Source organism: Lampetra planeri, chromosome 49, assembly GCF_965212315.1.
Source record: "Lampetra planeri chromosome 49, kcLamPlan1.2.h2, whole genome shotgun sequence".
Classification (NCBI taxonomy): domain Eukaryota; kingdom Metazoa; phylum Chordata; class Hyperoartia; order Petromyzontiformes; family Petromyzontidae; genus Lampetra; species Lampetra planeri.
Genome location: NC_136155.1, coordinates 3,941,704 through 3,966,022, shown reverse-complemented (window position 1 = coordinate 3,966,022; position 24,319 = coordinate 3,941,704). Strand labels below are relative to the sequence as shown.

General features: G+C 48.1%; 2 protein-coding genes across 3 annotated transcripts; one reads left to right on the top strand and one right to left on the bottom strand.

Moving 5' to 3' along the window:
- Positions 1–655: 655 nt before the first annotated feature.
- PIERCE1 (piercer of microtubule wall 1) lies at positions 656–7,463 on the bottom strand. 2 transcript variants are annotated; one of them, XM_078616047.1, is made up of 4 exons: positions 7,032–7,463; positions 6,130–6,253; positions 3,754–3,832; positions 656–2,382 (listed from the first exon to the last, which is right to left on the bottom strand). In XM_078616047.1, the coding sequence occupies exons 2-4, from the start codon at positions 6,246–6,248 to the stop codon at positions 2,146–2,148; spliced, it is 435 nt and encodes a 144-aa protein (XP_078472173.1). In that variant the 5' UTR covers positions 6,249–6,253; positions 7,032–7,463; the 3' UTR covers positions 656–2,145. The 2 variants fall into 2 exon arrangements, with proteins under 2 accessions (XP_078472173.1, XP_078472172.1); XM_078616046.1 differs by having other exon boundaries at positions 6,934–7,460.
- A 7,124-nt stretch (positions 7,464–14,587) lies between these two features.
- On the top strand, positions 14,588–24,198 carry SLC31A2 (solute carrier family 31 member 2). Its single transcript, XM_078616051.1, has 4 exons — positions 14,588–15,145; positions 17,780–17,846; positions 19,906–20,182; positions 21,272–24,198. The coding sequence occupies exons 1-4, from the start codon at positions 15,137–15,139 to the stop codon at positions 21,636–21,638; spliced, it is 720 nt and encodes a 239-aa protein (XP_078472177.1). The 5' UTR covers positions 14,588–15,136; the 3' UTR covers positions 21,639–24,198.
- Positions 24,199–24,319: the final 121 nt, after the last annotated feature.

Genomic DNA, 24,319 nt, shown 5'->3' with positions numbered 1-24,319 from the left:
TCGCACAAAGCCACAGAGCGAACCCGCGTGGAGCCTAGGGAAAGCTGTTACAGACTGGAAAAAATGAATGGATTTTTTTAATTATTTTTTATTCAACGAAGTTGTGATTCCCTCCCATCGTTTCTTTCTTGTTCGGGTTACGTTTGGGTGAGGATAGGGTTAGGGATAGGGCTCGGTAAGGGCTAGGGTAGGGTTAGGGATAGAGTTGGGGTGAGGTCAGCGTTTGAGTAGGGTTGGGGGAAGGTTAGGTGAGGATTAGGGATGGGTTAGATTCAGGTTTTGGTAGGGTTAATGTAAGGTTAGGCCAGGGTTAGGGAAGGTGAGGCCAGGGCAATGTTCAGAGTTTTTGTTGTTGTTGTTTACCAATGAGTGGAATAGCTTCGCTGAGTAAAGCATGCACTGCAGTCAACCGTGCAGCGGCTCGCGATCGGAAAGGTGCGAGTTCAATTCCAGGTTCGAGGGTCGACTCAGCCCATTTGACCCTCGGGGTTGTTGTTAAATTAAGAACGGTCGCGCTCTGCGGAGGAACGCCGATTGTCCCGTAGATAAACTGGCCCCGCGCGTCATAGGAATGTGGAATTTCCACCACTGACTCTGCGCGGCTGTGAACGGAAGATGAACATCAACCAATGCCTCATTCGAGTGGCGCGGGAAGTCACTTTTGACCTTTTATTTTTTTGTGTGCGTCTGTGACAAAGGCATCGTCAATCTGCGAAAAGTAACATCACAAGGCGAATGCTGCCATCTAGCGGAAACATTTGGCGACAACGAACGATCGGGGTGCCAGAAACGTGGTCCAACCATCCCTCCCCATCACCACCACCGCCGCCGCCAAATTTTGACCCCAAAAAAACCTGCAATTACAAAGCAGCAGGGTTGCGGATAAGCGCTCGCTTAACGCGTGGCGGTGTCTAATCTACGAAGCGTTGTCGCGATAACGCGACAAGCCTCGCTAAACTGCCATGTCGGGCGGTGGCGGGTTTGACGACACAACTCACGTTTACGCGATCGAACCCGAAACACCTCTATCATGATATGGGGCCGTCCATAAATGACGTCACGCGATTTGAACGATTTTTGACCCCCCCCCCCCTCCTTTGTCACACGGCGTCACAAAAAGTCAAATCCCTCCCTCAAATATGACGTCACAAAGATCTGCCCCCCCTCCCCCCAAAATAAAGCATGCTTCAAATCGCTTTAAACTATTGTCATTGTAGTGCGTATTTAATGTGGCGCTGCACTCTGATGTTGTAGGAGAAAACATTAAAAAATCTATTCAATTAAGAACGTGTTGTCTATATTTAAGTTGCGCATTTTGATGTGATGTCACATTTCTCAAACCCCCCCTCCCCTCGTCACACATCATCACAAATGTCTGACCCCCCCCCCCCCTAGGTGCGTGACGTCATTTATGGACGACCCTTATGCGACCTTTCTTGCCAGCATCAGAACATAACGGTAGGTTTTACCCTCTCTGGCAATAGAACAGGTTCTCGCACCAATCCGATCAGTGCATCCTCCACTCAATCACCGACTTGCGTGTCGTGCACGGCAGTGCTTCCGTGACCCCTGACCCTTAACCCGTGGTTGTGTGGCGTTGGTGTGTATGTCCAGAACATCCCCGTCTCTTCTTCTTGGTTCTTTCGGTAAAGTCACGTAGAAGGGAAGTAATAAAATAATAAAAATAAAACATAATAAAATATTTCTTTTATTATGTTTTATTTTTATTTTAATAAAAAAATGTATTCAAATAAAAAGAAAACATAATAAAATAAAATAAATTATTATAATTGAAATAAAACATTAAAAAATAATTATTTTATTACGTATTATTTTTATTGTATTCCCTTCTACGTGACTTTACCGAAACAACCAAGAAGATGATTCCCTGCAGTCACGAAAGCTTTAAATCGAAATCCCCGTCTCTTTAAAGCGGCCTTCCTTCTCGAGCTTGGTCGGTGCCTCCCCCCCCCCCCGGTTCCGTTTTGGTTTCCTGCTTTGCATGCGTTGCGCATTGTGATCCGAAGGATGGAATGCGCAGTGTACACTTGAATTCTAGATTTGAAGCTTTCGTGACTGCAAGGATTCCGCGCGCAGGTTGTATCCCTGATACAACCCGCGCCCGTTCGCTCAGCGGCTTTTGTCCTAGTGGCCGTTGCCGGTGCCGACAGCGGCGCCGGCGAGGGTGCCGGCAGCGAGCGCCCGTACGGCCTCGTGGAAGGCGATACGTTGGTGGCGTGCCGAGACGGCGAGAGCGCCACCACCACCGCCCCCGGCATCCACCACGCTGCGGTCGACGGCCGTGTTGAGTCCGCGGTTGCGGTACATTCCGCACTGGCCCAGATGAGTCGAGAAATCCTGCGAACGGCCTCGGAACACCGTCTAGAGTGGGGGGAGCAGGGGGATGGGGAGAGGGGGGGGGTAAGTGTTGACTACCTCGCCTGGTATACAGGAGGTCGTGGGTTCGATCCCGACCCTGACGCCTGCTGCTGCTGTATATTTGGAGTTTGCGTGTCTCTCTCTCTCATCATCATCACGGTGGCTAGGAGATGTTGACTACCTTGCCTGGTATACAGGAGGTCGTGGGTTCGATCCCGACCCTGACGCCTGCTGTATATTTGGAGTTTGCGTGTCTCTCTCTCTCATCATCATCACGGTGGCTAGGAGATGTTGACTACCTTGCCTGGTATACAGGAGGTAGTGGGTTCGATCCCGACCATGACGCCTGCTGTATATTTGAAGTTTGCGTGTTTCTCTCTCTCATCATCATCGCGGTGGCTAGGAGATGTTAACTACCTCGCCTGGTATGCAGGAGGTCGTTGGTTCGATCACAACCCTGACGCCTGATGCTGTATAGTAGGAGTTTGCGTGTCTCTCTCTCTCATCATCATCACGGTGGCTAGGAGATGTTGACTACCTCGCCTGGTATACAGGAGGTCGTGGATTCGATCCCGACCCTGACGCCAGCTGTATATTTGGAGTTTGCGTGTCTCTCTCACACTAAGCGACCGCCGAACCTCCTCGCGCGCTTTGCCGTGCCGGCCTTCACAGGTGCTGCTCACAAACAGCATTTGACCCTACGGCCTGTAGCGGCTGTACGGGCGAGGTGGGAGGGGGGGGATCTTTGTGTTTGTAGGGTTCTCGCTTAACGCGTGGCGTTGTTCACACTACAACGCATTTTCGCTATGACGCGGTTCTTCCATTCGGGAAACACTTTTCGCACAACGCAAAACGCACCGTTATAACGCGAAACGCGCACCGTTATAACGCGAAACGGGCACCGTTATAACGCGAAACGCGCACTGTTATAATGCGGAGCGAGCACCGTTATGACGCGAAACGCGCACCGTTATAACGCGAAATGCACCGTTATAACGCGAAACGCACCGTTATAACGCGAAACGCGCACCGTTATAACGCGGAATCTGAGCGGTCGGCGCCGAACGACTTTCTTCCCCCGCGCAGCTGAGCGGCACAGCGATACGGCACGCGGAACGCCGAGGTGACGCGGCGGCGGCGGCGCCATACCCCCGGTTACTTGTCCCGCCACGAGCCCTGCGCGGTGCGCGTAGTGCTAGCTGGTAGCCGCCGCCGCCGTAGCGCGTCGTGTCCCGCCACTCTTCATTGCCGCCACATTGTTTACGGGGAGGCAATTTTTTTTCGCTTTTAGCGCGACAACTCTCTCAGGGGAGAGGCAATCCACCGGCCGGCGTTAGGCGATGACTCGCCGTCCCGTCGCGTCGCGCCACTCACCGGCATCTCGTGCACGGTTGGCGCTCTGCGTCCGTACGCCTGGTTCGACGTGCGGTACACGGGGTGCGTGGACTTGGAGCTGCGTGGGACGACGACGACAACAGCAACAATAGCGATTCATGTTAGCAGCGTCATTGGCGCCAACGGCAATCCCACAACGCTGTTGCGTCAATTTGATATGTCTGAGAAGGGAATCCCATGTAGCGCGGTTGGCTACGTACAGCGCAGAGGTCGCAATCAGGTACCCGATACCCGTACCCTACCCGATACCCGGCTACCCGTACCCGACCGGGTGCGGGTACCCGTTTGCGACCCTGGTACGGCCGGGTACGGGTAGGCCGTGAGTCACTGGTGAGTAACCGTATGTCACTCATTTCGGGTAGGGTACGGGTAGGGTACGGGTACGGGTAGGGTACGGGTACCCGTATCCGGCCGGGTACGGGTACCCATTTGCGACCCTGGTGCGGCCGGGTACGGGTAAGGAATCAAAACCCGTTTGCGGCCTCTGGTACAGCGCGAAAGAAGCCCAACACAAAGCAAAGGTCCCCCGCATAGCCTGAGCGGACTGTTGGGGCAAGTGCTGTTAGCGAGCCCAACACACACACACACGTACACACCGAGTAAATACAAACCCCCTACTACTACTTACCAAGCCAAAAAGTCTCAAGCGAATAAACAAATTTGCAGAAATGGCACCACAGCACAAAGCACAAACAACAGCAAGAGTTATCACAACAACGCGCACATCCCAGACCACGGATCACCGACTTCCCAACAAAGCCAGGAAATCTTCCACAGGAGGGAGCGGTGGTGGAGCGGCCACAAAAGTTACGGCTCGTTCACACAAAATCGGTCCAAAGGCCAAACAAGTGGCTATTGCATCTTTGCCGGCGGACGCCTGGAGGCAGGGCAGAGAAGCAGAGGATGGAGAGATGAGATGATTGCGTGAGCGATGAGAGGCGATGAGAGGCAACGTTGCAAAATGATCAACTTGAAGAAAAAAAAACGACAGGTTTTTTTCACTTCTATTTACGGATTTCCCTCGCTGTGCATGCGGCTAACCTGTTTCTATCCTAAATGTGCTCTGCTGTGCGGTCAGACATGGGACAGCGTTGCGTGTGCATTGTGTGTGTGTACTGCCTGTGTGTGTACTGTGTGTGTGGCCTGTGTGTGTACTGCCTGTGTGTGTACTGTGTTTTGCCTGTGTGTGTACTGCCTGTGTGTGTACTGCCTGTGTATGTGTACTGCCTGTGTGTGTACTGCCTGTGTGTGTACTGCCTGTGTATGTGTACTGCCTGTGTGTACTGCCTGTGTGTGCTACTCGGGCAGGCAGTTGTCTCACACACGGGGATACACACACAGATAGAGATACACACACAGATAGAGATACACACACAGATACAACACTGTGTGTACTGTGTGTGTGTACTGTGTGTACTGTGTGTGTGCACTGTGTGTGTGTACTGTGTGTGTGCACTGTGTGTGTGTACTGTGTGTGTGTACTGTGTGTACTGTGTGTGTACTGTGTGTGTGTACTGTGTGTGTGTACTGTGTGTGTGCACTGTGTGTGTACTGTGTGTGTGCACTGTGTGTGTACTGTGTGTGTGTACTGTGTGTGCACTGTGTGTGTACTGTGTGTGTGTACTGTGTGTAATGTGTACTGTGTGTGCACTGTGTGTGTACTGTGTGTGTGTACTGTGTGTAATGTGTACTGTGTGTGTACTGTGTGTGTGTACTGTGTGTGTGTACTGTGTGTAATGTGTACTGTGTGTGCACTGTGTGTGTACTGTGTGTGTGTACTGTGTGTGTGCACTGTGTGTGTACTGTGTGTGTGTACTGTGTGTGCACTGTGTGTGTACTGTGTGTGTGTACTGTGTGTAATGTGTACTGTGTGTGTACTGTGTGTGTGTACTGTGTGTGTGTACTGTGTGTAATGTGTACTGTGTGTGTACTGTGTGTGTGCACTGTGTGTGTACTGTGTGTACTGTGTGTGTACTGTGTGTATGTACTGTGTGTGTGTACTGTGTGTGTGTACTGTGTGTGTGCACTGTGTGTGTACTGTGTGTGTGCACTGTGTGTGTACTGTGTGTGTGTACTGTGTGTGTGTACTGTGTGTGTGCACTGTGTGTGTACTGTGTGTGTGCACTGTGTGTGTACTGTGTGTGTACTGTGTGTGTGTACTGTGTGTAATGTGTACTGTGTGTGTGTACTGTGTGCTGCTACTCGGCAAGACAGCTGTCTGCTCGTGCGGTGTCCGCGTTGTGCGCCCGTTTGTTTTGTAACGCATCAATACGACCATCACCACTGCTATCGACCGGCCGCGAATATCGAGGGAAACTTCGCGCGAGCCCTTCCCCGGACCGTGAGCCTCCTCACCCGTAGGCGAGCAGCAGGTGAGGCTCATCGAATCTCCTGGGCAGGTGAGGGCTCACTCGGTAGAGCTCGTGGGTGCATCGATCGTCAGGCTCCTCGCCCGCCTGCTCCTGGCTCGCCATCGCAGCTGCTCAAAGAGGAAGATCCCAAGGGGCCGTCCATAAATGACGTCACGCGATTTTGGACGATTTTGGACGATTTTTGACCCCCCCGCCCCCTTCGGTCGTTACACGGCGTCAGTAAAAGTCAGACCCCCCCCCACCCCTCAAATATGACGTCACAAAGCTCTGCCCCCCCCCCCCCCCCAAATAAAACATGCTTCAAATCGCTTTAAAGCTATTGTCATTGTAGTGCGTATTTAATGTGGCGCTGCACTCTGATGTTGTAGGAGAAAACATTTATTACAAATTTCGATTTAAAGCTTTCGTGACTGCAGGGATTCATCTTCTTGGTTCTTTCGGTAAAGTCACGTAGAAGGGAAATAATTTAATAATAAATAATAAAACATAATAAAATACAATTCTCACGACGTTTCGGCCACAACGCAAGCAGCCATCCTCAGGTGAAGAACAGGTCTGTCGGAAAGACAGCGTCTGAATGAACAAGACCTGTTCTTCACCTGAGGACGGCTGCTTGCGTTGTGGCCGAAACGTCGTGAGAATTGTATTTTATTATGTTTTATTTATTAAAAAGTCAATTTAATTTTTTTAAAAACCGGACACGAACACCGCCCAAAACGTGGCCGGATTTAAAAACAACTCAGATCGTTATTGTTGGCGAAGCGTCCAAGCGAGCCGCTCGACTTACGTGATGCGTAAAACGTGCGGTCGATTCTTCACGCTTTGAACAAAAAATAAACGAAAGGAACTAACACAAAAAATTCACCACAAAAGCGAACGTCTTACGAAGTCGTCTTCTCTGTGTCTCTCTGTGTCTCTCTGTGGGGTTGAAGCGTGCTTCTGTGCGAGTGCGGCGATAGTGGTGGTGGTGATGGTGGTGGTGATGATGAAGGTGGTGATGGTGGTGGTGATGATGGTGGTGGTGGCGATGATGAAGGTGGTGATGGTGGTGGTGATGATGGTTGTGGTGGCGATGATGATGGTGGTGGTGATAGTGGTGGTGATGATGGTGGTGGTGGTGATGGTGATAGTGGTGGTGATAGTGATGATGGTGATAGTGGTGATGATGGTGGTGGTGATGATGGTGGTGATGATGGTGGTGATGCGCGTGCGTCGTCGTCGTTGTTGTTGTTGTGGCAACGTTGCCCCGTGCAACCGTTGCCTGGCAACGGGAATGCTCACGGGGAGAGCGGTGGGCCGTCCATAAATGACGTCACGCGATTTTTGACGCCCCCCCCCCCTTCGTCACACGACGTCACAAAAAGTCAGACCCACCCCTTAAATATGACGTCACAAAGCTCTGCCCCCCCCCGCCCCCCAAAAAATAAAACATGCTTCAAATCGCTTTAAACTATTGTCATTGTAGTGCGTATTTAATGTGGCGCTACACTCTGATGTTGTAGGAGAAAACATTTATTAAAAAGTCTATTTAATGAAGTAGAACGTGTTGTCTATATTTATTTAAAGTTGCGCATTTTGATGTGACGTCACATTTCTCAAACCCCCCCCCCTCGTCACACATCGTCACAAATGTCTGACCCCCCCCCCCCTTAGGTGCGTGACGTCATTTATGGACGGCCCCTGAGGCAGACTGTTTTAAAAGGTTTGAAATGGGTGTAGCTCACCGGTCATAAATAAGTGACCGGGGCTAGTGATGTTAATGTGAGAGATTAGCATGTTAATGTGAGAGATTAGCATGATGTTAATGTGAGGGATTAGTATGATGTTAATGTGAGAGATTAGCATGATGTTAATGTGAGAGATTAGCATGATGTTAATGTGAGAGATTAGCATGATGTTAATGTGAGAAATTAGCATAATGTTAATGTGAGGGATTAGCATGATGTTAAAGTGAGAGATTAGCGTGATGTTAAAGTGAGAGATTAGCATGATGTTAATGTGAGAGATTAGCGTGATGTTAATGTGAGAGATTAGCATTGTGTTAATGTGAGAGATTAGCATGATGTTAATGTGAGGGATTAGCATGATGTTAATGTGAGAGATTAGCATGATGTTAATGTGAGAGATTAGCATGATGTTAATGTGAGAGATTAGCATGATGTTAATGTGAGAGATTAGCATGATGTTAATGTGAGAGATTAGCATGATGTTAATGTGAGAAATTAGCATAATGTTAATGTGAGGGATTAGCATGATGTTAAAGTGAGAGATTAGCATGATGTTAAAGTGAGAGATTAGCATGATGTTAATGTGAGAGATTAGCGTGATGTTAATGTGGGAGATTAGCATTGTGTTAATGTGAGAGATTAGCGTGATGTTAATGTGAGAGATTAGCGTGATGTTAATGTGAGAAATTAGCATGATGTTAATGTGAGAGATTAGCGTGATGATAATGTGAGAGATTAGCGTGATGTTAATGTGAGAAATTAGCATGATGTTAATGTGAGAGATTAGCATGATGTTAATGTGAGAGATTAGCGTGATGTTAATGTGAGAGATTAGCGTGATGTTAATGTGAGAGATTAGCGTGATGTTAATGTGAGAGATTAGCGTGATGATAATGTGAGAGATTAGCACGATGTTAATGTGAGAGATTAGCGTGATGATAATGTGAGAGATTAGCGTGATGTTAATGTGAGAGATTAGCGTGATGTTAATGTGAGAAATTAGCATGATGTTAATGTGAGAGATTAGCGTGATGTTAATGTGAGAGATTAGCATGATGTTAATGTGAGAGATTAGCGTGATGTTAATGTGGGAGATTAGCGTGATGTTAATGTGAGAGATTAGCGTGATGTTAATGTGGGAGATTAGCATTGTGTTAATGTGAGAGATTAGCGTGATGTTAATGTGAGAGATTAGCGTGATGTTAATGTGAGAAATTAGCATGATGTTAATGTGAGAGATTAGCGTGATGATAATGTGAGAGATTAGCGTGATGTTAATGTGAGAGATTAGCATAATGTTAATGTGAGAGATTAGCATGATGTTAATGTGAGAGATTAGCATGATGTTAATGTGAGAGATTAGCATGTGTTAAATGTGAGAAACTAGAGGGCACGGAAGTGGCTATGTTAATGTGAGAGAGGCATAGAGAGAGAGACACACACAGAGAGTCGGAAACAACAGCTGACATCGGCAGGTAGGATGGAAACATCACAGTCAGTTAATACTTTACCTGGTTAAAAACGTCCTTCCAATGATTGCTCAGTTTTGTACCCATCCTCTCGATTGAAGTTGTGTCTGTGTTTATATATATCTGGATGCCACACACACAAGGTCACCCCACGTGCCATGGCTGCATTGGTTATTGTTGTTGTATCAACCACATCATCAGCTGCGAGCAACAACATTGTGGGGCCCTGAGGGCCGAGACAGACAATCGTCAAGTCTCAGCTTGCCGACCTCTAAGAACCGGTTGTATGAGTTGTACTCCAACCAACAGGCTACACTGTTTGAAAACAACTCTTTGTAAGTGGGATACATAATTGCTGTAGTTCATTAGAATCGGGAGCTGTGTGTTTATTCTGAGTGAAAGCAGAGTTGGTAAGAACATCTTGGGGGGAGAGTAGGCGCATTTTATTTCCCAGAAAGCCGGCAAAAGTAAGAACGCTTTCAATCATGATTCTTATGAGTCATGCTCTATAGCAGTGGTTCTTAACCTTCAGTGCAGCATTGCGCCACTTTGGTTCTCAATTGTGAAACAAATATGTTGAACACATTCCTGCGGAGGGAGCTGGTAGGAACGTTTGGTTGCTCGGTCAATGGCCTGCAGGGTCAACGGCGGCGTGGTGTATTCCGCAAATATGCCCGACTGTGAGGGCGGGCACAAGCCGTCGTGAGTAGGTTAAACGTTGAGTTTATTAAGGGTACCACGGGGTGACCAGCCCCTCCCCACCCAGCCCCACCCCTCCCACCCCCCACCCAGCCCCACCTTCCCCACCCAGCCCCACCCTCCCCACCCAGCCCCACCCTCCCCACCCAGCCCCACCCCTCCCACCCCCCACCCAGCCCCACCCTCCCCACCCAGCCCCACCTTCCCCACCTAGCCCCACCCCTCCCACCCCCCACCCAACTACACCCTCCCCACCCAGCCCCACCCTCCCCACCCAGCCCCTCCCCACCCTCCCTTCTTACCCAGCCTCACCCTCCCCACCCAGCCCCTCCCCACCCTCCCCACCCAGCCCATCCCTGCACGACGGACACAATAATCCCCTGTGGGCTGATGTAACCAGGAGGTTCCTACCAGCAAAATCTGTCCGTGTCTCGCACGCCCATAGACGGCGTCTCGCACAGGCGATGCGTGCACCCCAGGTTAAAAACCACTGGACTATATAAGTATGTACTGTACGTTGAACCTCTTTCGCACCGCACGCAGGCAACCGTCCTAATCGGACGTGCGGGGAGGAGGACAACACACTAAACACAACAGAGTAGTCCTAAAGAAACGAGTTTTTCAGGTCTAAATTTAAAAGTGCAATGCCCCAGTGGCGTTCTAACTATAACTCCAGTGGCTTTCCACTGCTAGATGAAAACCTCTCCAACAAGCCCTTGCAATGACTTCTTGCACGGGTTCGGCATTCAACGATCAGTCTAGGATCGTGAACACGAGCTGAGAAACAGACCACCGTACCCACTTAGCGGCCGTCCATAAATGACATCACGCGATTATGGACGATTTTTGACCCCCCCCCCCTCGTCACACGACGTCACAAAAAGTCAGACCCCCCCTCAAATGACATCACAAAGCTCTCCCCTCCCCCCCAAAAAAGAAAACATGCTTCAAATCGCTTTAAACTATTGTCATTGTAGTGCGTATTTAATGTGGCGCTGCACTGTGATGTTGTAGGAGACAACGTTTATTAAAAAGTATATTTAATTAAGTAGAACGAGTTGTCTATATTTATTTAAAGTTGCGCATTTTGATGTGAAGTCACATTTCTCAAACCCCCCCCCTCGTCACACATCGTCACAAATGTCTGACCCCCCCCCCCCCCTTAGGTGCGTGACGTCATTTATATGTAAACAACGCGGTTTCAATGCCAGTTAAATACCGTCGTACGGGGGAGGGGACGGGTGTGATAGGAGGATTGAAACGCATTTGGATGAAGATTTTAAAAAATGCAGTTATGCAACGTAACAAAGAAACAATGACACTGACAGAGGAGCACGTGGATTCGAGAAACGCGTGCAAGTTCGCAAACATCGTGCTGACTCTTCTTCTTGATTCTTTCGGTAAAGTCACGTAGAAGGGAAATAATACAATCATAAAAATAAAACATAATAAAATAATTCTCACGACGTTTCGGCCACAACGCAAGCAGCCGTCCTCACGTGAAGAACAGGTCTGTCGGGAAGACAGCGTCTGAATGAAACACCCCAGGCTTGGAGTGTATATTTAAGCTGGGTTGGAGGGGGAAGAGCGCCTTGACAAAATAATTTGCATATCAAGAGGATTTTAGCATATTTATGGGAAATGTAGATATGGGATTAGTACTACTTGTGAAATGCGTAGGAGGTGGGCGGGGGGTTTCAAAGTCATATTATGCCCGTGCATTATGCAGGATTAGCAGCATCAAAGGGAGGGGATAGGGGTAGCATTAATAAAGGGAAGGAATGCTAATAGTATGTAGCTGCAGTAACTAAACCACCACGTAAAAAACTAAAGTATAAATTACATAGTATCATCAGTATACTAAAAAAATATCGTGATGACTGTTAGGAGACATAAAATCACACAGCGTGTGGGCAGCGAATTCAATGCCATGCGGTGGGTTGCCTTTAACCCAGCGCTGTGGAGGCAGGAGCGAGGGTTGGTGGGTCACCGCACAGATGGTGCTGTGAATGTGAAAGTCCCTTCCCCCGTGGGGAGAGGGGGGGGTCGAGGAGGAGCCGGGCCCTGACCGGCAGTACAGCACAGTGGACTGATCGCCGTCCGGTTCCATCTGTACGGGGATGGAATGTTGCCCGCTCGCGCAAGGCGTTATGGTTCTCTCTTTTTTTATTTACTTTTATTAATTTTATTTTTATTTTTTACCTACGTGACTTTACCGAAACAACCTAAGAGAATGAATCCTTGCAGTCACGAAAACTTCAAATCTAGAATATCTCTGGGTGCTCCGGCTTTTCTCACACTCCTGTGATAAATATACAACTCGACAGTCATGGGCTGTTTTTATGCTACATATTTCCACGCGATATGCCACTTCGTTGAGCTATCATTTGTGGCGAGGTCGCGTCTGAAAAAGAAGTTTTAGCTGGTAAGAATAAAAAGGTAGTATTTGTTAAATTTTTAAGTCAATTGTTTACCTTTGAAATATTTTGCACTCCCATCGTGTTTTGTATCGTTTGTTGTTGTGACGTTCTGACCGCTTGCCCCTACTGGGCATCTGTGGAAAAGAGCTTTCGAGATCATCGGATTCCTCCAGCAAAAAAAAAAATTCTGATTCTGGGAAATTCCCACCTCTGGCAAGACGTTCTAGACAACGTTGGCATGCGGTTGGCCCAACGTGGTGTGTTTAACTGGAGCACCCAGAGGGTGGCTAACTCTCTGCAGCTCCTTGAGTGTAAAGGCTCGGGCTGAACGATTAATCGATTCCAAATCGAAATCGCAACTTGAAACAATGCAAATTAGCTCATCGCAAAGGTTGCGATTTGAAAAGTCCTCTTACTTTCTTATTGGAATTGTTTATTTTTTTATGATTCAAACTTTATTTACTTCACTTTTATGTTATATGTTTGATTGTTCTATTTCAATAAAAACATCTTAATGAATATATGTTGGAAGCAATTCATATATTTTAAGTTCTCATCCTTGCATCTCCATCTATATAAAAGGCAAAGTTGTGATTATGTGTGTCTGTTCAAAATGTTTAGCGTACTTCCCGACATGCAAAATACTTGAAATGTGGCATGTGGGTACTTTCCAGACTGTACACCATGCAAAGATTATTAAAATACACTTTTGTGGTTTTTTTGGTGGGGGGGGGGGGCTCAACAATACATCTATTTTTTGCACGCCAAGTGAGCTGTGACGTCAAATCTGTCACGTGACCCGCGCACGTGGAAGGGTAACGCATTGTAGTGTCGTGGTTGGCGCTACGCGGCGCTACGAACCCGGCGACCCGAGTTCGATTCCCGCTCACGGCCACCACCGATGACGATTCATTTAACCGGTCCTGGGCCTCTCCTAGGTCGACTCAGCCTCAAACAAGTAACTGGTGTGTTGTGTGTGAACATCGCCACTGGGGAGACAAAGGCGGCCGGGCGTGGTGAATCCGAAGCCGGGTAGTACAGCTAGTTAGAAAATATAGCGCAGTTCATATTTTGATGGTATCATGTGGTAATGCTCCATCACATGTTTTAAAATCTATTACACAGTGAGTATTGAACTGAAGCTTCACTTAAAAAAGTTTTAATCACAAATCAAATCGCATTCGCAATATCTGTCAGAAAAATCGCAATTACATATTTTCCCCAAATCAATCTTAATTTTGGAGCTTTCGTGACTGCAGGAATTATTCTTTGGTTCTTTCGGTTAAGTCACGTCTAAAGATAAAATAATAAATTAAATAATAGCATATTACGACGTTTCGATTGCAACACAAGCAATCATCATTAGGCATAAAAGAAATAGCAACAAAAATCGAACTAGAAAACTTTAAACAGACATACAAGCAGACAGACATCACAAGGACACACAGAGAGTTTTCTAGTTAGATTTGTTGCTATTTCTTTTATGCCTGATGATGATTGCTTGTGTTGCAATCGAAACGTCGTAATATGCTATTATTTAATTTATTATTTTATCCTTAGACGTGACTTAACCGAAAGAACCAAAGAATAATTTCCCCAAATCGTTCAGCCCTAGCATAGGCGTGCGCGAAAGCGGTTGCAGTACTGCGCCTTTAACCATTGCGTCCGTCAGCGTTGCGGTAAGAGCAAACCAACGTCAACGTTGAACGTAGCTGCAACGTTATAACCATTACTTAGTGGTTAAAAAAAATACAATCATAGCTGGTGAATTTTAGATTTGGCAGTGTTACGTACCCATTATCGTGTTAGTAAGCAAAACAAAAAACAATGGGTGGATTAAATGTTAATCTTCGTCTTCTTTAGTGTTAAAAAACACGTGTCTTTAAACGTTCAAATTCCACACTGCAATTCCACGCTTAACCACCCAGAGTTAATGATTAAACCAGAAAAAACGGACATTCATTCATTAATGAATTTACAAAGTAAAACAAAATACAAAGAAAAAAAACGCCTTGCGCAACAGGATAATGATAGTAGCGAGAGAGAAAACTCGTGACCGAGACAGGAATGCGTGGCTTTAAATAAGAAATATATTTAAATATTTAGCTTCTATAAGTAACTCCCACCACCGTCACGTGACCCGGAAAGAGAAAACCCAGTCTCAGCTGTTCCCAGATATGTTTAGGGGTCTTTAACGTTAGCCGGCGTGTACATGCGCGTGTTTGGTTTATTACGAAGATTACATTATCACAAGTTGGATGTAACAAAACCTTACGGATATATATTTTTTAATTTATTAATAGGGGATGCTTGTGTTGCTCTTACGGATATTTGCGCCGCTGGCAAACTCGAAGGGGTTAATCGGACAGCCGCTGACGTTGTTACCGCCACCCTCGTTGTTGCTGTAGATGACTTGGTAATGTTGTACGGTGAATTGATTAGACGATTTAATCAACATTGCTTAGTGGACAACGAACTATACAGAGTTATCGATTATCGCGTGCGAGCGGACTGTAAGGCCAGGGATTGTATACTATAGACTGCTCGACATCGGCCCTATCAATTGTATGGGATTTACGTCCCCTTCCCACATAGATTAAAACATATATAGGATTCTATTCAAGCTTATTGACAGTCACTTCGCTGGAGCTAAGATTTACAAGGCTGCTGTCAAGATGATGCAGGTAAGAACGCATCGATACCGCCTGCGCCGAAGTTTCGTGTTTAGGTCGACTCAGCCTCAAATGAGTAGCTGGTACGGTGTGTAGTAGACATCCTTCACTGGTGCTACTCGCTAACAGCACTTGCCCCGACAGTCTGTTAGGGGCTATACCGGGGGGGGGGGGGGAAACTTTATCTTGTGTGTGTGTTAAATTTCGATTTAAAGCTTTCGTGACTGCAGGGATTAATCTTCTTGGTTCTTTCGGTAAAGTCACGTAGAATGGAAATAATAAAATAATAAAAATAAACCAATAAAATAATTCTCACGACCTTTCGGCCACCCACCCACCCACATCCCCTGCGTGTGACGTCTCCGTCACTTGAGTGGCAGCGTCTGTCATGTGATGTACGTTGAACTTCGTTCGCACCCTACGTAACCGACCGTGCCAATCGGAGGTGCAGGATTTGGGGGTGGTAACAACAAACTAAACGCAACAACAACAAAAATCAGTTCTCTACAAGGAAATGAGTTTTCAATCTGGGTGATTTAAAAGCGCACAGCTGCGCAGTGGGATTTCCTAATATCGGAAGGAGAGAGCGTTCCAGACGGCCCGATGACCGGAGTTCGTGTGACGATGGTTGATTGCCCCTTGACAAGATGTCTGTGGATGTTTGTTAATTGTGGTCGATGCTTCTTGCTTAGTAGGATGGGCGACACACACACGCACCGTGCACACACCAGAGGTCGCAAACGGGTTTTGATTCCTTACCCGTACCCGGCCGCACCAGGGTCGCAAACGGCTACCCGTACCCGGCCGGGTACGGGTAGCCGGGTATCGGGTAGGGTATCGGGTACCCGGTTGCGACCTCTGGCACACACGTAGGGCCATCAAAGGACTTGCAAGGCACTACGGATGGTGAAGTATGGTCAAATAACCTCCACCACCTAGTCCGCATGGGGTGGGAGTGGCATCCCTGTCAACCCCTGATCAGTGCCCACCACTAGTACACTCACCACTACATACCTCGATTTAAAGCTTTCGTGACTGCAGGGATTCATCTTCTTGGTTTTTTCGGTAAAGTCACGTAGAAGGGAAGTAATAAAATAATAAAAACAAAACATAATAAAATAATTCTCACGACATTTCGGCCACAGCGCAAGCAGCCGTCCTCAGGTGAGGTGAGGTGAGGACGGCTGCTTGCGTTGTGGCCGAAACGTCGTGAGAATTATTTTATTATGTTTTGTTTTAATTATTTTATTACTTCCCTTCTACGTGACTTTACCGAAAGAACCAAGAAGACACTACATACCTGTCAACCCCTGATCAGTGCCCACCTTATTACAGACCAATTCAGATCTAATTGGTGACCCAGTGCCCCTTTACATCTCAGCGTTCATCCGACAAAATCCCATCACAAGGGATGACCCTGAAAACTCAATTTCCCTGCACAAGAATACAGGGTAAACCGTGTGGGTTGACACGGTAATGGAGTGGGCGGTGGTGGCCATTATAAAAAGGGGATGTACGTGCACACGTGAGATTCATAATGGGCAATTGTGGTCGAGGCGTGCTAATTGTGATTTGAAGGGATTTGCTCTGTCGGGTTTTCTTTGCGGTGTACGCTGCGCGGTCTGACGCCGTTTCGGCTCCCAGCGCGTGCCGCGGTTTTGGAGCGAACCAACTCGAGGGGTCTCGGCTCCGAACCGAATGCGGCTGCTGTAGAACAGAGGTCGCAACCGGGTACCCGATACCCGTACCCTACCCGATACCCGACTACCCGTACCAGGCCGGGTACAGGTACCCGTTTGCGACCCTGGTGCGACCGGGTACAGGTAGACCGTGAGTCACTGGTGAGTCACCATTTGTCACTCATTTCCCAACGTCTTGTCTCTTCTCACAATTCAAGTTCCTAGAATCAACCCACCCGCGCCTGCAACATGGCTTCATCCCAGAGGTCGCAATCAGGTACCCGTTTGCGACCCTGGTGCGGCCGGGTACGGGTACGGGTAAGGAATCAAAACCCGTTTGCGACCTCTGCTGTAGAAGCACTCCGCGTTCCGTGCGAAACGTCGGACATTGAGGGCCAATGACGCATGCTCGCTTGGAAGCTCCTCGTGTGCCGTCCTGGCCATCACAAGGTGCCATCACAAGGTGCTCGCTATAACCGCACTTTCCCCCAGAGCCCGCTGAAGGCTACGCTGGAGATCTTGGTGTTGTGTGTCATGTCAGTGTGTCTCTGTTGACGTCTGCCGGTGTCCATGTTTGTGTTGTCTGCCTTTCTACGGGTTTGCTTTCGATGTTCGCCGAAGTTGAAAACTCATTCCTTTTTAATTGATTTGTGTTCAGTTTAGTTTGTCCGCCCGCCCGCAACCTCCGATTAGCGCGTTTGGTTACGTACGGTGTGAAAGAAGTTCAACATACATAAATAGACTACTGTACACTACACTATACACTACACCAGGGTACGAAATTGAGAACTCATTTCTTTAGATCTGCTTTTTGCATTCAGTTTGGTTGTCCTTCCCCTCCCACCCCTCCGATTAGCGCGGATCTCTACGTATGGTGTGAAAGAAGATCAATGTGCGTGCGTACGTACGTAACACGATATTGATGTTAAAGGTTCTTGAAGCCACTGTGCACCTCATCTCTCCACAGATGTTCTTCCAGTTCTCGGACAAAGTCACGCTCCTCTTCGAATTCTGGCAAACGCATGGCCCTGGTGGTGAGTTCTCTACAAAAATAAAATCCTCTCATTTAATTATTAGCCTGTTTTATTGCACAATAATCAGCTGCAATAGACATGCGTTACTGATCGTTCATGGGAGAACTGAAAGGGGGACACGTGGCACAAGCTCGTTTTGTTTCTTTGTTTCTAACATCCGTGGTTACGTGCCGACATCTCGACTACCGGCTGTAATTGTCCCGACGATTTTTTATCTTTTTTTACTTCTATCCGCAGCTTCATTTCTGAAGTGTGTTTTTGTTCTTGCTTTTGTAAATACATTTTTTTGGTCACCCAGGTCACTCCTTTGCTTATGCTACTTCACCTGGCCACCTTGAGTTTCTCACCTGGCCCGCTGGTGGGGTGGGTGGGGGGATGCTACGCACGTGGCCTGTAATCCATCACGGTGTCTCTCCCCTTGGTCGCGTGGACACATTTTATTTTCTTGGTTCTTTCTTTATTTTCTTGGTTCTTTCTTTCGGTAAAGTCACGTAGAAGGGGAAGAATAAAATATTTAAAATAAAACATAAAACATAATTATTTTATTATGTTTTATTCTTATTCTTTTATTATTTCCCTTCTACGTGACTTTACCGAAAGAACCAAGAAGATGAATCCCTGCAGTCACGAAAGCTTTAAATCGAAACATTTTATTTTTTTTACACTCCGGGTCCTCCGAGGATTTTTGCCCTCCCCATTTAGAGAGACGCATTTCAATCATTCGGCTCCTATACATTTTGCACCGTGATAAGCCACTTTGTTGAGTGGTGATTTGTGCCCAGGTCGCTTCTCAAAGATACATTTATACCTCGGTGGACTTTGACTGGTCGGACGGAGGATGGTTTTCTTTGTATGTTTTTGGGCGATTTGCCAGCCTTTCCTGTACTTAATGGTAGGTTTTTACCCTTTTAACTGGTACAAAACTGACACCTTTATTCAAGGCATCATGTTTGCAATGACCACAACACAAGTAGTCAATAAAGCAAACAAAAAGAAGCAACTCTGATAAGGATAATAATATGCACTGTCCTTGAAGTTGATTGGCCCACACCCGAGACGGCTTTCTTTAGAGCCTAGTCCCCATTGGTGTAGGGCCAGATGACACCAGAAGGCGTACAACTCAAAAACAGTGCAATATCAGAGTATTGAGAGTTCGGGGTAAACATTTACACTATGAGATCTCTTTTACCAGTGGCAAAATATAATGGTAGGTTTTTACCTACCATTATATTTTAGTGTAAATGTTTACCCCGAACTCTCAATACTCTGATATTGCACTGTTTTTGAGTTGTACGCCTTCTGGTGTCATCTGGCCCTACACCAATGGGGACTAGGCTCTAAAGAAAGCCGTCTCGGGTGTGGGCCAATCAACTTCAAGGACAGTGCATATTATTATCCTTATCAGAGTTGCTTCTTTTTGTTTGCTTTATTGACTACTTGTGTTGTGGTCATTGCAAACATGATGCCTTGAATAAAGGTGTCAGTTTTGTACCAGTTAAAAGGGTAAAAACCTACCATTATATTTTGCCACTGGTAAAAGAGATCTCATAGTGTTTCCTGTACTTGGCACTGCTACCGTGTTTTTGTATTGTTGTCGTAACGTTCTTACCCGCCTCGAACTGGGCATCTGTGAATTCTAGATTTGAAGCTTTCGTGACTGCAAGGATTCATACTCTTTGTTTTTTTTATTCGGTAAAGTCACGTAGGTAAAAAATCTAATGAAAATAAATGAAAACAACTAAATTAAATCACGACGCTTCGGGCGCAACACAAGCGTCCTTCTTCAGGTGGGAACAACGTCTAAGAGATGATTGTGACGAGGAATGATATAGTCATGGGGGATGGAGGGAAGGGGGGGGGGCCATGGTGAGTGTGTGCTTTCACTACGTTGTCCCCATCTGAAGAAGGATGCTTGTGTTGCGCCCGAAACGTCGTGATTTAATTTAGTTGTTTTCATTTATTTTATTTATTTTTTACCTACATGACATCTGTAACCAAGAGCCCTTTATAGCTCATCGGATTCCACCAGAATCAACAGATCATCCGATTCTCCCTCCAGGCCTGGTCGGATCCTTGCTCATTCTCATCGTGGCCGCCATCGGCTACGAGGCCCTCAAGGTTGCTCGGTGGCGCATCGATGTGGGAGAGGCCGCTCCCGGCGGCGGCCGCGGCGGCCCCAGCGGCTCGGGACCGCAACCCGAGAGCGACGGTCAGAGCGCCCAGGTACCACAGGGCGCCTGCGACTCCATGCAGGCCTGCTGCCCGGGAGCCACGGCCAACGGCAACGACGCGGAGGCCCTGCGCTTTCTCAAGCCGATCGGCGGCGCGCAGAGGAGGCGAGTGTTGCCCCCCGCCCCCTGCTGTTTAGGTTCGTCGCGATGTAACCCTTTTCCCGTTCTGATGACGTACGTCTTTGTACACGCCCTCGTACCAGAGGTCGCAAACGGGTTTTGATTCCTTACCCGTACCCGTACCCGGCCGCACCAGGGTCGCAAATGGGTACCCGTACCCGTACCCGGCCGGGTACGGGTAGCCGTTCCCTACCCGTACCCGTACCCTACCCGAAATGAGTGACAAACGGTTACTCACCAGTGACTCACGGCCTACCCGTACCCGTACCTGGCCGCACCAGGGTCGCAAACGGCTACCCGTACCCGTAGCCGGCCAGGTACGGGTAGCCGGGTATCGGGTAGGGTACGGGTATCGGGTACCCGGTTGCGACCTCTGCCTCGTACGTACGTGCACACCCGCGTACGCCTACGTCATCAGTTTTTATTCCGATTCCGATGACGTACGATCGTATGGATGTATGTACGTTGAACTAACTTCGCATCGGACGTAGCCAACACTGCTGGATCAGAGGTGCAGGGGAAGGGCCACAAACTAAACAATTCGATGAGCACGGTGGGCTGTGGACGGTGCAAAATAAGTTGAACGTGCGTACCAAAAATCGAATAACTTCTATCGGTACCGAGGCTCCCACAAGGCCGTGCGGGAGGCCGTGTGGCAGTTTTTTGGTGCCGTACTATCGTAGAGTGGCGGTCGCGTCGCTACAGTTCTCTGCGGCGAGTAGCAACGTCTTTAAAAACAACGGTGCTGCACCTCTCTACGTAAGAGATTTGGAGGTGAACGGGACACCCCGCACCCTGTAAACTGCAGCCGTCTCGGAACGGGAAAGGGTCAAGAGTAGACGGACTCGTGTCACCAAAGTCCATCTGACCAGTGGGGGATGAGCAGGCCAAATGGCCCGCGGAAAAAAATAAAACAGACACTCTTTAGAGTTCCTTCCAGTGGTGGAGGCCCTTCCACCAGCAGTGTCGGTGAGCGAGCAGTTGCGGGGCTGCACACTTGTACCTAATGTAACAAAGATATGCTTCCCCCCCCTCTCCGCCCCCCCGCCACGCCCCTCTTCACGCTGGGGGCAGGCCGATAAAGCGGCAACTGCTCCTGACGCTGCTGCACGTCGTGCAGGTGACGCTGGGCTACCTGCTCATGCTCGCCGCCATGACCTACAACGCGTGGGTCTTCCTCGCCGTCGTGTTGGGCGCGGGTCTCGGGTACCTGCTCGCCTACCCGTTCCTGCCGGCGTTGCTGCTGCTGCCGCTGCCGCCGTCATCGTCGTCGTCGCCGTCGTCGTCGCCGTCCTTCCCCGGCGCGACCGAGGAGGCCGAAGCGGCGTCGTCCCCCAATCGGCGTGACCCGCGATCGCAGCCGGCGTCGGAGTTCGCGCCGACGATGGCGACGCTGCTGGAGGAGCCCCAGCTGCCGAGTAGTCGGCAATCGGAAGCGTGAACACGGGCGAGGCTCCGCGCACGATTCGAAATTGCTGTCATCGTCGGCCGTCATCGTCGGCGCTTCCTGTTGTTTACGGGGTGCGGCAAACGTCAGTTGGGGGAGGGGGCGGTGGAGGGGGGCGTTCAAGATTGAGAAGATGGCACGGCCGAAAACGTTGATGCCACCACCGCCACCACCGCCACCACCACCTCGCCAAAGCTTTTTACCGTTTTCAAGATTCTGCAGCCGGTGCATGACCTACGAAGTTTCCGCCCTTACCACAGCCCTCCACTCGCTGGTCCTCGCGATATCTGGACCACGCCGTGCGCGCGCTGTTGACTTTGCGCGTACAGCGGAGAGATGGCTTCAGGTCGGCCCTTAGGAGGAGAGGCGCGGCGTGCCATTGGATCGCCAACAAGGGCACGAGACCTCACGACTCCTTTGACTTGTTTCCTGTGCGGGCAATTGAGGTCGACGCCAGGTGGGATTGATACGTGGCAGGATCGCGAGAGACGGCGACGGCTTTGGGGTGGGCCTGCATCCAGCAGTGAATTGATCGCACCTGACGATGACAACGATTATCGTTTGAAGTCAATCGTTTATGCCAACCATCTCGGAGATGCCAAAAAAATACTAAAATTGTAAAATACGAGGCGGGGTTAATGTGAACGTCAACATCAACCGTGATCAATACACTGCTGGATAAAGTCCTCCCCCCCCAATCCCTCAGGCCATCGTGCAATGTACGCACATCTGTTCTTACATACCGTACAGACGTACACTTCCTGCAATTTTGCTGCATCCCTGCACAACAAAACTGTCCGACTTTAAGGGTTGACTTATCGCGACATTTCTTTCTGCGCAGTACACATCAAGTTGTATCCTCGCGCCCAAGTGCCTTGCAACTCGACGAGATTGTCGAACCCGACGGAAATAGATTATCCGACACTCGAAATCATCGTCCCACGGCACTGCAGGAGATGTCCCTGTTTTGTAATTGTTGTCAGTGTGAATCATTCTAGTGGAGTCTTACACCCCTTTCCATCGGTGCCTCTCTCTCGACTCGACCGTGCAGAGGCACCTGCAGATTTTATTTTCACGGCGATTGTTGCAACGTGGAAAAATACCTAATTGAATTGTTTGACTGATTTCTCTTTTTTTTTAAGTCTCTGTCCGGTGTACAAGTGTCGAGCTTGAAGGCGTGTATAGAGTAGAACCCCCCCCCTCCTGTTCACGACGGTGATCGGTTCCACGAAACCGATCGTGAAGCGATTTGGTTGTTAGGCGAGTCGAGGAATTGGACGTTAAAAGGCTAAATGCGTTTCAAAAAGCATCCAGTTACCCCTTTTTCACCAAAAAAACTTATTTTGTCATATTTATACAATGGATATGAAGATACTAGAAACATTATGAACATCATCTAGAAACATTATGAACATCATAAAGGTTTTTTGGGTTTGATCGCGTAAGTATAAATGTGTCGTATCCCTCCACCACCCGACACAGCCAATTGGTAAGGGAGTTGTCGCTTAACTATTTGGCGTTTTCTTTACATTACAAATCCCTTACTAGTTGGCTGTGTCGGGTGGTGGAGGGTTACGACACATTTATACTCACGCGATCTAACCCAATACCTTTATTATGAATAATATTGGGCGCGAAAGCCTACGTGTTAAACTCACATTATAAACACATACTATTCAATGCATTAATTAATATTTACTGTACCTACAATAGCCCCGTCGTTAACAGGGGAATGGGCCAGTAAGCGAACACATTGCGCTCTTCTTCTTGGTTCTTTCGGTAAAGTCAAGTAGAAGGGAAATAATAAAATAATAAAAATAAAACAATAAAATAATTCTCACGACGTTTCGGCCACAACGCAAGCAGCCGTCCTCAGGTAAAGACCAGGTCTGTCGGGGAGACAGCGTCTGAAGTTTCACCTGAGGACGGCTGCTTGCGTTGTGGCCGAAACGTCGTGAGAATTATTTTATTATGTTTTATTTTATTATTTCCATTCTACGTGACTTTACCGAAAGAACCACTCACGAAAGCTTTAAATCGAAACGTTGGGCTCTGTGGAGGCCTGTAGTTAAGCGATTCATTATTCGTTAGCAGGGCTGGTCGTTAAGAGGGGTTCTACTTTATTTTAACACGCAAAGCAAGCGTCCCCCTTTTCATTGCCAAACTGCTTATTCATATTCTTAGGTTTTTTCGGTAAAGTCACGTAGGTAAAAAATTAAAATTAATAAAAGTAAAATAAAATAAAAATCACGACGTTTCGGAGGCAACACAAGCTTCCGTCTTCAGGTGGAACCGTCACAGCCCGACAGCTGTTAATTTAATTTTTTTACCTACGTGACTTTACCGAAAAAACCTAAGAATATGAATCCTTGCAGTCACGAAAGCTTCAAATCTGCCAAAATGCTGTTGCGTTTTCGGCTGCAGGGGTTGGTAAGGTGCTGATTAACTCTTCTTTCTATTTGTCTTGCAGTGGATGTTTTGATTTACGAATACCTCCCGTGTGGCTGCATCAGCCTTTTCTGAACACAGTCGTTAAATAAAGCTGAGAAAGGTGCCGACTGTGCTGGAGTTTTAGGGGGGTGGTATTCATCACCTGGGCTGGTAGCTGGCCCCGTTGTTTGCGTGGAATTGTTACGGTCAACTTAAATTGCACGTTTTCGTATCCAACACTGCGA

Coding starts and splice junctions, on each gene's coding strand:
- PIERCE1 (XM_078616047.1), bottom strand. CDS start 6,248: ATGGCGAGCCAGGAGCAGGCGGGCGAGGAGCCTGACGATCGATGCACC. Junction 3,833..6,129: donor CACCTGCTGCTCGCCTACGG/GTGAGGAGGCTC, acceptor CGTCCCACGCAG/CTCCAAGTCCACGCACCCCG. Junction 2,383..3,753: donor CAACCGTGCACGAGATGCCG/GTGAGTGGCGCG, acceptor CCCCCACTCTAG/ACGGTGTTCCGAGGCCGTTC.
- SLC31A2 (XM_078616051.1), top strand. Junction 17,847..19,905: donor GCAAACGCATGGCCCTGGTG/GTGAGTTCTCTA, acceptor TTCTCCCTCCAG/GCCTGGTCGGATCCTTGCTC. Junction 20,183..21,271: donor ATCGGCGGCGCGCAGAGGAG/GCGAGTGTTGCC, acceptor CGCTGGGGGCAG/GCCGATAAAGCGGCAACTGC.